Raw genomic sequence first — 15,008 nt, forward strand, 5'->3', positions numbered from 1 at the left:
AAGGGGAGGTCAGGAGTTAGCAATTTAAAATGAGATTCTCATCCTGAGGCTGCAAGTTGGTTGGTCATTGGGATCAGTAGCATGAAACCTGCCTAACCTCTCCAGATGAGAAAAGGTTGAAAGAACAAGGGCAGGGGCCTTGAAACCCTGTCAGAGACTTCTGTGTGACTCTGCATGGAATCCAGAAACTTCCTTGAGTCTTACACTCAAGCTATTGGAAGGGGCTGGAGCCACACACTAGAATCTTAATCATGGCAACTGTGTCCCTCCTCTGAACCCCTGCCCTCAAAAATCACTTTGCAGTTTTTTTCTGGGGTTCAGTTCATTTCAATCTTTTTTTACCACTTTTATGAAGCAAAGTCAGTGGAGCTGCAGGGACACCTCGGAGAGCACTGGAGAAGTAAAAATAGCCAGTACTACAGAAATTATTATGTATCACTGAACCCTGTCATTTTGTATTAGCTGTTCTCAAATGTGTTCGCCAAAGCCTCTGCTGGTGTAGTGGCTGCAAGGGAGACTAGAACATTGTCTCTAGTTTTCCACTCCTTTTTCTTCTGCCAGGAGCTAACATAATCAAGAAAGTTGATAATTTCCACCTATGTGAGTCTGAAAGAGGAGCATCATCCAAAAGAGGCGGCAACCACCTGCACAGAGAATCTGTAACGCAAATGTACACCTCAAATCTCTGGTGCTCTGCCCAGGAACAACAGTGCCATAGGGACAAGGTACTATTGGAATATTTCCCTTCCAGCTAGCAGCACCAGCTGCAGATTGCAGGTGGGACTTGTATGCACACAGAATTTTGCAGATGACCCAGGAGAAACACCCACATCACAGAGATGAAGTGTTACAGAGACATTTAGCATGAATTCATACATTGTGATGTCATTTCATTGCAGGATCCCATTCTGCCAGAGGTATCTGACATCCATAATGATTTTGCCTTATTTCACAGGATTTCCAGGAACAAAAGTGAAATATTTGCATACCAAACTCCTTGCACTATATTGAGAAGCTAGAGCTCAGTGGTCCATTCGGAGTATGACTCAGCTGAATACAACCCAATGTGAAGCTAGCTAGTCTGTAGGTTCATCTACATTCACTGCTGCAGTCCTACACCACTGGTACCCAGAAGGGATTCCCACCTTCTACCATTAAGCACCCACACTATGCATTTAATATCACAGCCAAATTATTTGTGAACTTGAAACTAAATTAAAAACAAACAGTAAAGCAGAAGTAATAAGATCTGATTCACACTTTATGTGAAAGACAAATTTATCGCTTGTTCTGTGTGTGTTTAAAATACTAAACGTATTTTAAGGGGAAACCTCTATATACAAGGACATGTGCCAGACACCTGTTTTGGGATTTAACTTCCAAGTGTATGTCCACTGCAGGTTTACAGACATAGTTCACCCTTTAAAACATTCTGGGGTGCTTGACTGAAGATGTGATGGATGAGCAGCAAATTATTGTGTTATGGGATCTGGCTCTCAGCTAATGTGCACATTGACTAGATAGTACCTGCTCAAATCAATAAATTTCATATTTACAGTTAATGGGATCCTCCTCCTCTTACAGTCTCTAGCTGGAAGGAGAAAAATCTTTCACATCAGAATGCATGTTTTAACGTAAAAAGCAAAAGGGAAGGAAAATTGTGTTGTTTTGTCCCAGTAAATATAACTAGCATTGTTGCTGCAGGGAAATTTGCAGAGGTACTGTAATCATCACGAGCCATTACTTTTCATGGGCTATAGAAAGGGCATTCAGGAGAATTTGTACTCATGGCTATGTGGATAGTGTCATTAAATATTTTAAATCACTAGGTGGCACTGAACTCAGTTGTATCTGAGTGGAACCAGGAGATTCCTGTTGCTGTTCTAAGTTTGTTATTTAGTTTCCTGACAAGTGTGTTCTTGAAACCTTCCAAGATGATAGCCAAGAAGGTCAGTTAAATTACACTGTATAGGCTTTCTTCCATGCTTTGGAATCCAGCTGAAGTGTCTCCTTAGTATAGATAGCAAAGGAAGAAGAAAATAAAGGGACATTTTTTAAAAACGCTTTATATTCAGGGCTCAATACCCTGAGGCAAGATGTGGCTCTGACATCCCCACTCACCACACAGATCTGGGCCTGTGCAGCTGCTCTGTGGTTGAGACTCTTGGTGAAAAGAGGGTATTCCATGAGGTGCTGCTGCTCTCTTCAGCTTTAGCTTTGGGCTGCGTCAGAAGCTGCGTCAGAAGCCAAGGCCAGATCAAGATCTCCCACCCCAAGCATGCCGCCTGAGGCAGGTCACCTCATTGGTGTGCCAGCCATGCTAGGGCAGCAAGATAGCTTAGGGGCTGCAGGACAAGCCACATGGCACACCTTTCTAGCCACTTTCCTCCCCACAGAATTTGCCTCCTGAGGCAGTTGCCTCACTCTGCCACATGGCAGGGCTGCCCCTGTTTAGATCAGAGCAAAAGTTAAAGCTATGTTTTTTTAAAAAACAACAACAACATAGTGGTGTAAGGAAGGGGTGCAATTCCACCTCAGGGCTAGAGGTTATAACAGGATTAAAGCACAGTCTTTCTGATACCAAACCAACCACATAATTTAAACTGATTGATTCCACTTCATTTGGCAGCATCTGCTGTCTTCCTTCTTTCCCGTTTCCTCTCCTAGCAGGCTGCAGTGGTGAACAAGCAAACTGCCACCAAGAGAGCTCCAACAACAACAGTAGTCTCTCTCCTCTTTGGTTCTGGCGGGCTGAGTCCACACAAAGGGCAAAAACAAGGGGACGGGGAAGACACTGTATTCTCAGAAAAACACTCAGATTAGGTGTCACTGGCAACAGCAACTTCCTCTCCCGTTATCTATGCCTTAAGCTTTAAGTCACAGGACAAGAGCTCTTCAGTTCCTCAAAGTAGAACCTGAATGAAAGGAGGGGCAAAGCTAATCTTAGGTGCTACCAATCCTGTCCACTCCCTCTTTCTTTTTCAATGGGTGCAGGAGAACTTCACAATGGATAGTTCTCATGTGTCTAATTGTGAGAAGATTTAGACTACAATACTAAATATTCCACTGCTTTGCAAAATAAAATCCAATAAAATTCACAATGCCAACTTTAAAGGAAGATTGGGATGTTAAAAAAAAAGGAGCAGAATGGGTTTTGTATTTGGTGCTGGACTAGGCATGTTTCCAGTGGGCAGATATGAGGATGGAGTGGGTTATTGAAGAGAAGAAATAGTGTGTATCTCTGAGCAGCAGGATAACAGCTTGCTTTGACAGTATGAATGTGCTGACCCCAGAGAGCATCCTGCATCCACTTGGCTGGTCTCTGGGGTTTTAAGTCAATGCAGGACACCAACTAAGTCAAAGTTTTGCTTAGTGTTTTGTCTGAACCCAGGATTGAGTGAGAATAGTGGTTTCTCTTCCCTGCCTAGCCTCCCTGGACTCACAGTGCACAGCATCACTCAAAACATCATGTTCATGCTGATGTCTACAAGTGTAGATCTGTGGTCAGTAGAAGGAAGGAAGATGAATTATATCAGCTTGAGTTCCAAATGAGTCAAGTGGCAGCAGAGGATGGTGGAGGAGAGGAGATAAACACCCAATCTACTCCCTTCTCCTAATTAAGAACATCAGAACACCCTGCTTGACTAGACCAAGGGTTCATCTAGTCAAGAATTATGTTAGTAACAGTAGCCAGCCACTTGCTTCTCCAAGCTTGAAAGCAGAGCAGAAGGCAACTGCCTTCTCCTGTCGCCAGCTCCTTATATTCAGATATTCTGCCTCTGAACTTGGAGGTTCCATTTAGCTATAATGTCTAATAGCTGTTGACAGATGTATCCTGCATAAATCCCTTAAAGCCATCTAAGCTTCAGAGGCTGTCTGGACAAAAGACCATAATTAGGCTCCCCCAGTCCTGCCTTCATTGTTCCTCCCCAAAGGCGATCTGCCCTCTAAGAATGCCTCCACTTCAGAATTTGACTCTGAAGCCTTGATCTCACAGTACTTGTCATCTCTTGGTGGCGAGGAAACTGGAAAAATTGGGTTGTAGTAGTGGCTGTACTCTGAGTTTGCCTTCTGGAAAAAAAATAGAAAGAGGGGGGAAATGCATGACAGACACAAAACTGAAAATTCATGTGGAAATAGCAGGAGGAAGCTACTGTTTGAAAAATGTGGAAGTAACTCTTTACCAAAGTAACTCTTTGTGGGGTTGTAAAGTGTGTGTCATTGCTGGCTCTTAACTGCAATACAGAGTTCTGAGTATTCTCCATATCTGGACAATTGTCTTCATTATATTGTAGGAAAAGCAGAGCTTCAGTGCAACATAAAAATTAACCTGTATGACTTCTATGTACATTAGATACCAGTTACTCAATGCGGCTTCGTAGCAAATATATGTAATCATATATTTGAACAAAAATATGTATTCAAATGAAAATATTACAAAGCACTGCACAAAACTTTGTAACATGGCATCTGTTTATTTTCTATTTAAAATAAAGTGTTGTTGTTTAGTCGTTTAGTCATGTCCAACTCTTCGTGACCCCATGGACCAGAGCACACCAGGCACTCCTGTCTTCCACTGCCTCCTGCGGTTTGGTCAAACTCATGTTAGTAGCTTCGAGAACACTGTCCAACCATCTCGTCCTCTGTTGTCCCCTTCTCCTTGTGCCCTCCATCTTTCCCAACATCAGGGTCTTTTCCAGGGAGTCTTCTCTTCTCATGAGGTGGCCAAAGTATTGGAGCCTCAGCTTCACGATCTGTCCTTCCAGTGAGCACTCAGGGCTGATTTCCTTAAGAATGGATAGGTTTGATTTTCTTGCAGTCCATGGGACTCTCAAGAGTCCAGCACCATAATTCAAAAGCATCAATTCTTCAGCGATCAGCCTTCTTTATGGTCCAGCTCTCACTTCCATACATCACTACTGGGAAAACCATAGCTTTAACTATACGGACCTTTGTCAGCAAGGTGATGTCTCTACTTTTTAAGATGCTGTCTAGGTTTGTCATTGCTTTTCTCCCAAGAAGCAGGCGTCTTTTAATTTCGAGGCTGCTGTCACCATCTGCAGTGATCATGGAGCCCAAGAAAGTAAAATATTTCACTGCCTCCATTTCTTCCCCTTCTATGTGCCAGGAGGTGATGGGCCCAGTGAATATAAAAAATGGAAAGGCACCACCTGCATTTTCCACCTTCCCACATAATAGTGGGAAGGCGGGGCACAGAGTCTATGCATAATGGATGGGAAATTAGGAACTATTAGAGGAATACAAAAAATAAAAATAAAAAGGATTTCTAGTTCAGGAAATTCCCACCTCCAGTTTGCTACTGATCCGTAAATTTGACCTAATTGTACTCAGTAAGATGGAAGGCATTTCTTTGCTTCTATCGTCCACTCTTCCTTCCCCTGACCTGCTTTCCCCAGACACATCTTCTCAGCCCAGCCCAGCTCCATCTACAAATGTAAGATTTGGATCATGCCAACTGATCCAGTTTTTCCCCAAAGGCATATGTCAAAACAACAACAACTGGAGTCAAAGCTGCCATCCCTCTTTAGACTTCTTATAGATTGGATCCAAACTTAAGTCACACTTGGGAGCAAACCCACTGAAACCCCTCCATTTACATCCCACCTGTCCAATCCTGGCCTCGCCCCTGCCTCCAAAGGAATCAGAAAGGATTCTGGGAAAGATTCTGACGCAGTGTTTGTTGCCCCTTGAAGCAAGCTCACACCGAGTGATGGCAAGGTCTGAGTGCGCATTAGGAGGGAAGGCCTGCGGGACTTGACAGCGCCTTATCTTTCCGGGAACAATAAGAAGACTGAGAGGGGGCGGCAAGCTTGTCTTTCAGAAAACCTGTTTTGCCTTTCCGACTTTTTATCCGGTAGGGGCCTCGGGGTCCCTCCCCCCCCCCACCAGGGCAGCCGGGAAGCCCCGCTTTAATGGCAACCAGGGAACCTCGCCTCAGGAGGAGAGACCACCACGAAGTCCGCCCCGCTGCGTTCAGTGGGGCTTACTCGCGGGAAACGGAGTGACTAGAATCGCAGCCTCAAGCGTCCCCTGCTAGGCCTCGCCTGCGCCGAGTCCTCCCGGCCTGCAGAGGCCGCTGCCGGGTCCCGCGGCCGAGGCCGTCGAGAGCCGCCTCTCCGCCCGGCTCAGTCGCTGCGTGACCCCACCCAGGAGCAGCTGAGCGGCCGGAGCCGAGCGTGTGCGCGCCTGCGAGCCGAGCGGAGCCCCGAGGCAGAGCGCGGCGGCGACGGCAGCGGCAAGGCCGGCTCGTTCCGGGGGACAATAAAGAGGCGCCGGGCCTGGCTGCGCTGCTGCGAGGTCGGAGAGCAGAGAAAGGAGCAGGATGCTGGCGCTCTTCACCAAGCTGCTGGACTGGTTCCGGGCGCTCTTCTGGAAGGAGGAGATGGAGCTCACCTTGGTGGGGCTGCAGTACTCGGGCAAGACCACCTTCGTCAACGTGATCGCGGTAAGGGGGCCTGCCAGGGCAGGGGCGCTCCCGGCAAGGGCCTCTCCCCGTCCCCGCTTCCTAGTAGGGCCGCCCGGGCAGCATGGAGGCCTCCCTTCCCGAGGCAGGAGGACGCCCCTCCCCAGATCATGTGCATTGGGAAGGGTGGCCTGTCTCCACCCCACCCCTCTCCGGGCGGGGTGGGCTGGGGGGGGGCATTATTAGCAGCCTTCGTTTCTCAGCTACCCTTTGCGCAGAAAGGGCTTTTCCTCCTGTCCTCCTTTTCTCCCCCGTTTAAATGGGGCGGGGAGAGGGAGCGACGGTGTATGCAATGCGGGCAATGCCTCTCAGATTGCACACTCCCCCCCCCCCCCGCGCCCCTCTCGCCGTTCGCAGTGCGTGTCCTCTTGGCTCCGTTACTTGCTGCTGGCGATGAGGAGGAAGAGGCAGGTCGTCTTGGATCCAATAATAATAATAATCGATCCGGATTTATGCACCCATGTGCATTCGAATTGGAGCGTCTGTCTCGTGCGGCTTTTGAATCCCTTTCGGGGCGGTGGTGGGAGCCTGGCGGGGGGCGGGGGGGTTCTGAGCGGAGAATCTACGCTTGAGATGGCTATGAACAGGCTGGGTCCCTGGTGAGACGAAGGGACGCCGTTCCATCTCCTGTGATGGATGGTAATTTCATCTCCATCTTTCCTGATCAATATGGCAATTAGCAGGTTTTCTCTGCGTGGTTGTTTTGTTTAATTTAGAAAGGAAATTTAAAATTGCGAAATGGTTTTCTGTTAGAGCGTCTCATTGCACAGTCTTAAGAAACCATCTTAGGAAAGCAGCAAGATTTCAGTTTGTAGAGAATTTCCCAAATGGAAAGCCACGACTTTCTCTCCCCCTCCCACATGCATTCTGCAGTAATGGCTTCAAAGTGTGCATTTAATGAAAGGGGGGGGGTAGAGGGAAGACATTAGATAGCACATGGAATGGGGAGTATTAGCTGTGGGGAATATTGATAAGCTATCTTGAGCCTTCTGTCCCAGGGCCTTGAATGGAATTGGCAGAACTGTGAGGTCTGTGCTGTTGGATTTAGTGAGGGGCATTGTTCTAGGTGAGTTTGCGGAACTGGAGTTCTTCCATCTTTTGCTCTTCCTGGAAAGAGGATTGCAGCATGGTTCTGCTCAGAATCACGCGACACTGTCTCTGAATACTAAGCATTTTTGCCTGTACAAGAAAGTGGATGGCAGTGATGAAGGTTACCATAGCCTACTGCCTCTCCCTTCTTTCCATCAGTCTGTCACAAATCCTGGAATCCTTTTGTCATGTTTGAGTCTCTGTTCCACTTCATTCTAGCTTTATAATACACTAATGGGGGGCATGTTTGAGTTTATTGCCTGCTAGCTTTCATTTCTCAGAAGAAATCCCACCATTCTCCCCAACTCCATATGTGCTCTTAAAAAGAATGTGTTTACCTTACTGTAGGTGATTTATTGTAGGTAATTCTGGAACCCAAGCACATCAAGAGACATTTGGCTTCAGTGCATCTAAATTAAACTTTGTGGTTCAGTATGAATTTGAATATAATCTAAACTTTTTAATATGTCTGTCTCATAATCTTTTGTAACCCTTGTGGAGGGTCTGCAGATGTTGATTCCTAGCCTCTCATTTATGTACTCCTGAATTTTGAATGGCGAAGACATGACAATGCAAACTGGATAATATACTAAATAGTGAGTCCTGTCTGATGTGTTTGCTCCAGAAGAGATGCGTTATCATTGACCACTGATTCAGCAGTGTTTTCTGGACAGAGCCATGGAACTGGCATGTGATTTCTCAAGGTTTAAACTGATCCTTGATTTGAAATCTGGACCTTTCACCTTTATTTTTTTAGTATACTCATATTCTTTTTAAAAAATTATTCTGTGCCCAGACCTTAGGATAGATAAACAGATCATTACATTGTTTTATCCCCACAACAACAAATTGTGAATTGAACCAGAAATGGATATGCCTTCTCCAACCCAAATTGTTTTGATTTGAGAAAGGTAACTTATTTTCATAACAGATGGTCACTCCTGATGATGCCCAGAGGCCTCCCAGTCCTGAAGCTGGGAGGATGTGCATGGAAACCCCCAATTAGGATGTAGCTGCTGCAACATGCTGCGTCAGGTTTCAGGGGCATGTATTAAAATGTAGTTCCTTATGTCCTTCCAGCATTGTCTAGGGATTACAGGAGGGAATCGAATGCAGCCCTGCAAACCTCTCTAGTGTCGACTCTGAATGCCAGTTACTGAGAATCACAAGTGGGTAGAGTGCTGTTGTGCTCAGGTTCTGTTTTAGGGGTTCCCATAGGCATCTGGTTGGGCGCTGTGAGAACAGGATGCTGGACTAGATGGGCCACTAGAGTGATCCAGCAGGCTGCTTCTGGTTTCTCATGCCCTTGGGACTCAGCCCAAACAACACCCCTTTTTCTGCTGCTTCACCCCCTCCTTGAGTGTCTTTTGCCTGGCTGGAAAGTGTTCTTGAATTCTGATAATGCCTCTTGATTGCCTGGCTGGAAGATAGAGAAAGGCTCTGAGGGTATGTGTAGAAACTAACCAACATAGGAAGGTAAAGTTTACATTCATTGCTCTACCCTTTGACCCTGTCCACCACTGGCATGTGTCCCCTGGAAAGTTGTCTAGAAGGGAATGGGGCCCTTTAAATGAAAAACGTTCCTCACTCCTGGATTACAGGAACCATGGAAACTACATTTCCCCATGGTGTCAGCTGGCCTCAAAAGGTTAAAAAAGGCAAAGGTAGATGGGATGGGTGGGGAGGTGTCAAAAATAAGGACATTTTATCTCTCCCCCCCCCCCCAATTTAAGATCTCCTACATCACTAGGTTGATCCTGCTCCTCCTATATCCCAAGCTGCCAGCATACTACCATAGCATAACCGTTGTGTTACAATACAGTGGGTGAATCACCTTGTTGTGCAAAATTGTTTTGCAGTGACTGCTGATTTCAGTGTTCAGGATGATATAGAGCAGGGGCAGGTAGACCTCAGGCTTGTGGGATCTTCTCTGTTTAAGCAGAACTCTCAGATCTACTGACAAGAGCCAGGTACATTATAGTGGGTGGGTGGAAACATACCCTTGGAATTTTTGTTTTCAGTAGCAGAACTTACTGAGCTTACGGGCCTATCACACAAAGGTCCATTCCTGTTTCTCCACCTCGCGCCAGCTTTCTTCATCTTTTCACTCTAATTTAGAAGAAAAAAGGTCTCTGTGTTGCTAAACAATTGGAGAGTCAGATTCCTTGCTGATCTACCCCAAATCATTCATAGATCTATCAGTAGATCCCAACCTACCTTCTGCCCACTGCTAAGACAGAACAGAGCATATGCTGAGGAAATCTTCACCAGTCTCCGGTTACAGCTGGAGCCTTTTTAAGTTGAAGGTGGGAGAGAGAGATGAGTAAGCAAACAGCCAGCACAGTGAGAGGCCTACCACTCTCTTCAGCCCTACTTTTGTGTCAGACTTAAAGAGTCGTCCTGGAGTATACAAGCTCATTTATTCTCAGCTGCCTTTGTCTCTCTCTCCCACTCCAGTCTTTTACCATGCTGTTTCTTTTGCCTGTAGAAACCTCTATACAGTATCTTTCTTTCCCAACTATTTCCCCCATTTTTATCTGGCTAATGCAGGGCCTTTCTTTTTGTGTCCCATACAGCACCTAGCATATACTGTTCAGCATGGCTAAATAAATGATTAGCAGCCATAAAAAGATCCTGTTTCAAGATGTTTATTGACAGCTGATGTGTAGTAAGCACTGCAGAACAGGAATTGCTTGATGATTGCTCTGTTCACATGTTGTGAAATCTCATGCCCTTGGAGTGATGCACAAATGCTGTGCTGAAGACTGTGAATCTTAAGCCACTCATCAAGCAAGGAATGTGCTAAGTAGGTTGCCTTAGACATGTCTCCAACTCACTGCCTCGGTCTCCCCACCCCCTCCTGTAATATGTGAATAAAACTGGTTTTCCTTACAGGATTGTTGTAGGGTTTACTGACATAGTTCTTATGGATAGCACATATGAAGCTATTTTTCTTTTTTGCTTGCCCTTCCTCAGTTGGGAATCAATATTAGAGGTCTTTTATGAATGAATTTCCTCATTACATAGTGGCTGCAGACACACCATACATTTAGAGCTAATGACTGTCCTCCAAGAATCTTGAACTAGTGCACTGCCGACAGAGCTACAGTTCTCAGCACCCTCAACATGGTACAGTTCCTAGGATTTTGGGGGTGAAATCATGTGCTTTAAATGTATGGGGTGCATGCAGCCAACAATTCTAGAAGATGAGAGGTTTATTTCATTGTATTTGACAGAAACAATGACACTCAGTTGTTGATGTTAGTAGTCTGAATGGACTGGTCATGTTAGCAGTGGTACACTTCTATCCTGTTGCAGCCATCTCAAGTAAAGCTGCCATCTTGAGAAAGAGACAGTGTCCTTTGGACATGTTATGTCCTTCCTAAAAGACTTCATCAATGTGTCAACTGTGGTTCTGTATGGCTTTAGGAATGTCTCATGGCTACATAAAGCTCCTTTAAATATACATGGTTGCTCTGCAAGTGCTTGTGTGAAGTGGAAAATAAGGCTGCATCAGATCATCCACATAAGCACTTTTGGAAGGAGGGAGGTCACTTGTGAGAATGTATTGTATTATATGGCAACGTAATTGAAAGCACATTACTTGCTGAGGATAATATTTTCTGTGGTGTAATGCCATGCCTGAAGCAGTCATTACAGAGTGTTGTTGAATTTTAAAAATGTGAACAGTAGAACATTTTGTGCACTTCAATAAAAGGATTTATTAGGTGCTTCTTGTAATATAGCTAGATGGTACTTTAGACAGGTATGATAAGGTTACCCTGTCTCTTTAAAAATATGTAAATAAACCAGTTCTGAGATAGACAACAGATGAAAGCTTCTCTTCTCAGTAAGTCAGGTTTTGCTGTTTTAGTGTCTGGTGTCATTCTGTTTGTTCCTTACTTGTCCAGAGTCTTCCAGGAAAGCAGGCTGGGCAAATGTCTAATAAATAACTACTTTCAGAGGGTGAAAAAAGGTAACATTTCAGCCTAATCTTTTGTGTAATCACAGCACAAAAACACACCTGATTGTACAAATGTAAAAGAAAGAAAGAAAAGAAATCCCTCCTCTGACTTGGTGCAGGCCTTTTGACCTGGGGCTGGGCAGGAACCCAACACCCTGAAAGTGAAGCCGCCATATAGGCCTTGTCAGAAGCTTCACCTGATATATTGTTAATGGTTTCATGCAAGATGTTTGGAGTTTGCTGGGGAAAGGTGGGCAGTGATCACTGTCATCAGGTTGTTTCTGTATAATGTGTGTAGGATTACAGCATTTATTTTATTTTTTCAATCACATTTATATAATCGCTATCCTCCTGGGAGCTCAAGGCAGCATAGATTTGCTTTTCAGCTTCACAACAACCCTGTGAGGTAAGTTAAACTGAGAGCCATAGGTCTTGAGTCTTCTTTCTCTAGCCGTCTAACCTAGTATGCTATACTGGCTCTCACACTGGCAAAAAACCCAAAGAATGATAAAGGAATGTTGTGTAGTAAATAAGAGGAAGTGGAAGAGACAAGGAGTTAGGGGTCATGGCTGTTAGAGGACAACATATGACAGATGAAATAGAGGAGGGCATTCTGTTGGAAGGATTAGCGGGGTCATCTAACTTAACTGCTGTTGTTGGTGTGCTGCATGGCAAGGGACTTGCGGAATAACAGAGCATGATTGATGTGCAACTTTCAATATATGCAAGGGGGGGTCAAAGGACAACAGAAAGAAGTGGATTGGTGCAGCCTAGCTTGGTGGCCTACCTTTGTTTTGAGTTCCATGACTTCCAAATCTGGCAGTTCTTAGCAGACTTCATCGTTATTGCAGGATTCATTCTGGTAGACCTGAAGCCAGAGTGAAGCAAAGAGGAATAAGGGTACAAACTTGCCCTGTTGAAAAGCAGTTTTAAGAGGTTGGCTGTATATGCTAGGCAGGCTGTAACCCAGAACTGGTGTCCATGACCCTCCAGCTAGTAAGCTAGTTAGCCCAACAACATCTGAATGGCCACTGGCTCCCCATTCCTGCTATAAAATGTGTTGGCCTTTGAAGTGGGGGAAATCTGAAAATTGGTTTCAGATTCCTGCTCAGTTGATGGTCCAATCCTATTCCTTCATCCTAATCTACCTCACACAATTGCGGGGGTGAAGCTAAAGTGGGATAATTTCACCCTCCCCTTTGTGCCATGTATGCTATTCTGAGTTCACTGGGAGAACAGTCTGATTCCATTCTTGTATTTGGAACCATGGGGAGCAAAATCTGCAGTAGAAAGAGACACGCATCCCATCTGTTCTTCTGTCGTTTGATGGAAAGACCCAAAACAATCTTTTCAAATAACTGTTGAGGCGGTGGCTGACTACCCACCAGTTGTGCCTCTCACCTTTTGCTACATGTCCGTCCTCTCGCTGCTGCTGTCTGCTGGGCTATCCATTAGCCTGTGTTCTGGATTCACAATGTGGGGGTGGCAGCGCAACTGCCCTACACTGTGTTAATAGACAACACAGCCCTGTCTTAAGGACAACTTCAACCTTGTCCTATGAAAGGGGCAGTTGGCCAGATGGAGAGTAATTGCCCTACAGGCAAATGCCAAATTTCATGGGAAATGTTTTTGACTTTTAAATGTTAGTTTTATTTCCTTCGTTAACATGTTACCAGTTTTAAAAGTTTTTAATAATAATAATAGTAACACTCCAAAAAACATTTGAGGAAACTGTATCTCTCAAATATGATTGTGCTAGATAAAACATTTGCCTGTTGTTGGAAGCTTGCAGTTAATCTGTGGAACTTCTTAACTCAATTATGTTCTAGAACTCATATTAAGGCTAGAATGTGTCGCTTGGAAAGTAGGAATATATAGTGTAAGATCTCATCTAAAGGGAGAGAGGTAAACACACACAGGGTTGTCATTAAGGCATGCTGCTTAGCAAATTGCAAAAGGTTAGAAGATTAGAAAATTGGGGTTTTAAAAAATGAAATGGACTTCCGGAAATTCATTCCATGATAGAGCATGATATTCCTGTATGTGCAACTTGGATATAGTATCCTGAAAGAAGGAACCGGATAGTTGTTGTTTTTTGCAGAGAGTTGAAGGGGAAATATTCTGTATCACTTAGATTTGGTCACAGTTCTGAAGAAAATTGGAAGTGACTCTAGTGTGCTTTACTTTGTAAACCTTCCCAGATATGTAGTACGGAATGATTTTGACATTATTATGCAAGCCATGACTGTTTCCTTGCCTGAACTATCTTGCCACAGATTCTTGCTGGTGCCTTCAGGTGAATGGCAGAAAATGTGCCCCTCCTTCTATTACTAGAGATTCCATCCCAGAGGAGGAGTGCTGTGCAGGGAGAGCAGTCTCATGATGCTATTTTCTTGTGTAAGGGGGGAAGCCACGTGGGTAAGCTGTGTGGGTTTGCCCTTTGTATCCTAGAAAAGAGTGGTGCAGATATTCTCAGTGTTAAAAAAAACATGCCACATGCCTTTCTGGGCTGCCTACACTGTCTTGGAGTCTGAAGACTTGTGACGATAGTCCAGCAAGGAAAAATCAAAAGCAGGGTGAGAGACCATAGGGAGCAGGTGGCAGTGGGAGGAGAAGTAGTGTTAGAGGAGGGGTGGAGAGTTTAGCTGCTCTTAGTTGCTTGCAACACTCTTATGTTATATTGGTAAATATTCACATAAACTGAATAGCAAAGAATTGTTGACAAAACCAGCAGAGATTTTAGAGCCTGCTGTACAAACAAAACAAACCTCAACATAGCTTTCGCACATGCACAACCTCATGAAACTGCTGTGGGAGTGGAGTTGCCTGGTTTTCCCCAGAGTGTTTCTATCCATCAGAGGGAGAATGATTCCCAGAGAAGCATCACATTATTTCAGAGAACATGTGCCGTCTTTTGGGGAAGGGAGAATGTTGAATGTATCCCTCAACAGAAAATGGCCATATTCACATGCATAGCCTTTAAAACCTGCAATAAGAAAGGAGGAAACTTGGTATATAAAGCACACACAGAGCTGTAAAGTTGGCCCCTGAATATCTCCCCCTTTTTTCTGAAGGTTCTCCTGTGGCTCCTATCTTCAATGGGATTGCCAACTTTTGGTGGCTACAGCTCCTTCTCTACCTGTAACAACTAGTTCATATTTTAAAAGGATTAAGAGATTAGAAATAAGGATTACCAGTTTTTTTCCCTGATGAGGCTGCTGCTTGTCTCATGGGGTTGCCAACTTTTACTGGCTGCTGCTTCTCAACCTGTAATAGCCAGCTCTTTGGGTGACATTAGCAGGGAGATTTGTTGGTTCTCGTGGCCTACAATTACCCCGGCTTATTTTTATTCATTGTTTTTTTGTTAAAATCCCTGCCATGAATTTTCCAGTTAGTCGACAAACCTAGCTTTTAAAGGTTTAATATAAAAAGTGGAAATTCAGCAGGTAAAGCACATATAGAACCACACAG

The 15,008-nt window shown here is 44.7% G+C and overlaps 1 protein-coding gene across 1 annotated transcript in view; it reads left to right on the top strand.

Moving 5' to 3' along the window:
* Positions 1-5,077: 5,077 nt before the first annotated feature.
* Positions 5,078-15,008, top strand: part of ARL8A (ARF like GTPase 8A) — a 38,208-nt gene continuing 28,277 nt past the window's right edge. The window contains exon 1 of the mRNA XM_081867055.1: positions 5,078-6,466. Coding sequence (XP_081723181.1) covers positions 6,344-6,466 — 123 coding nt within the window. The 5' untranslated portion in view covers positions 5,078-6,343. The remainder of the gene's footprint in view (positions 6,467-15,008) is intronic.

This window comes from Podarcis erhardii, assembly GCF_964252035.2.
Source record: "Podarcis erhardii genome assembly, chromosome: 6".
NCBI classification, from domain to species: Eukaryota; Metazoa; Chordata; class Lepidosauria; order Squamata; family Lacertidae; genus Podarcis; species Podarcis erhardii.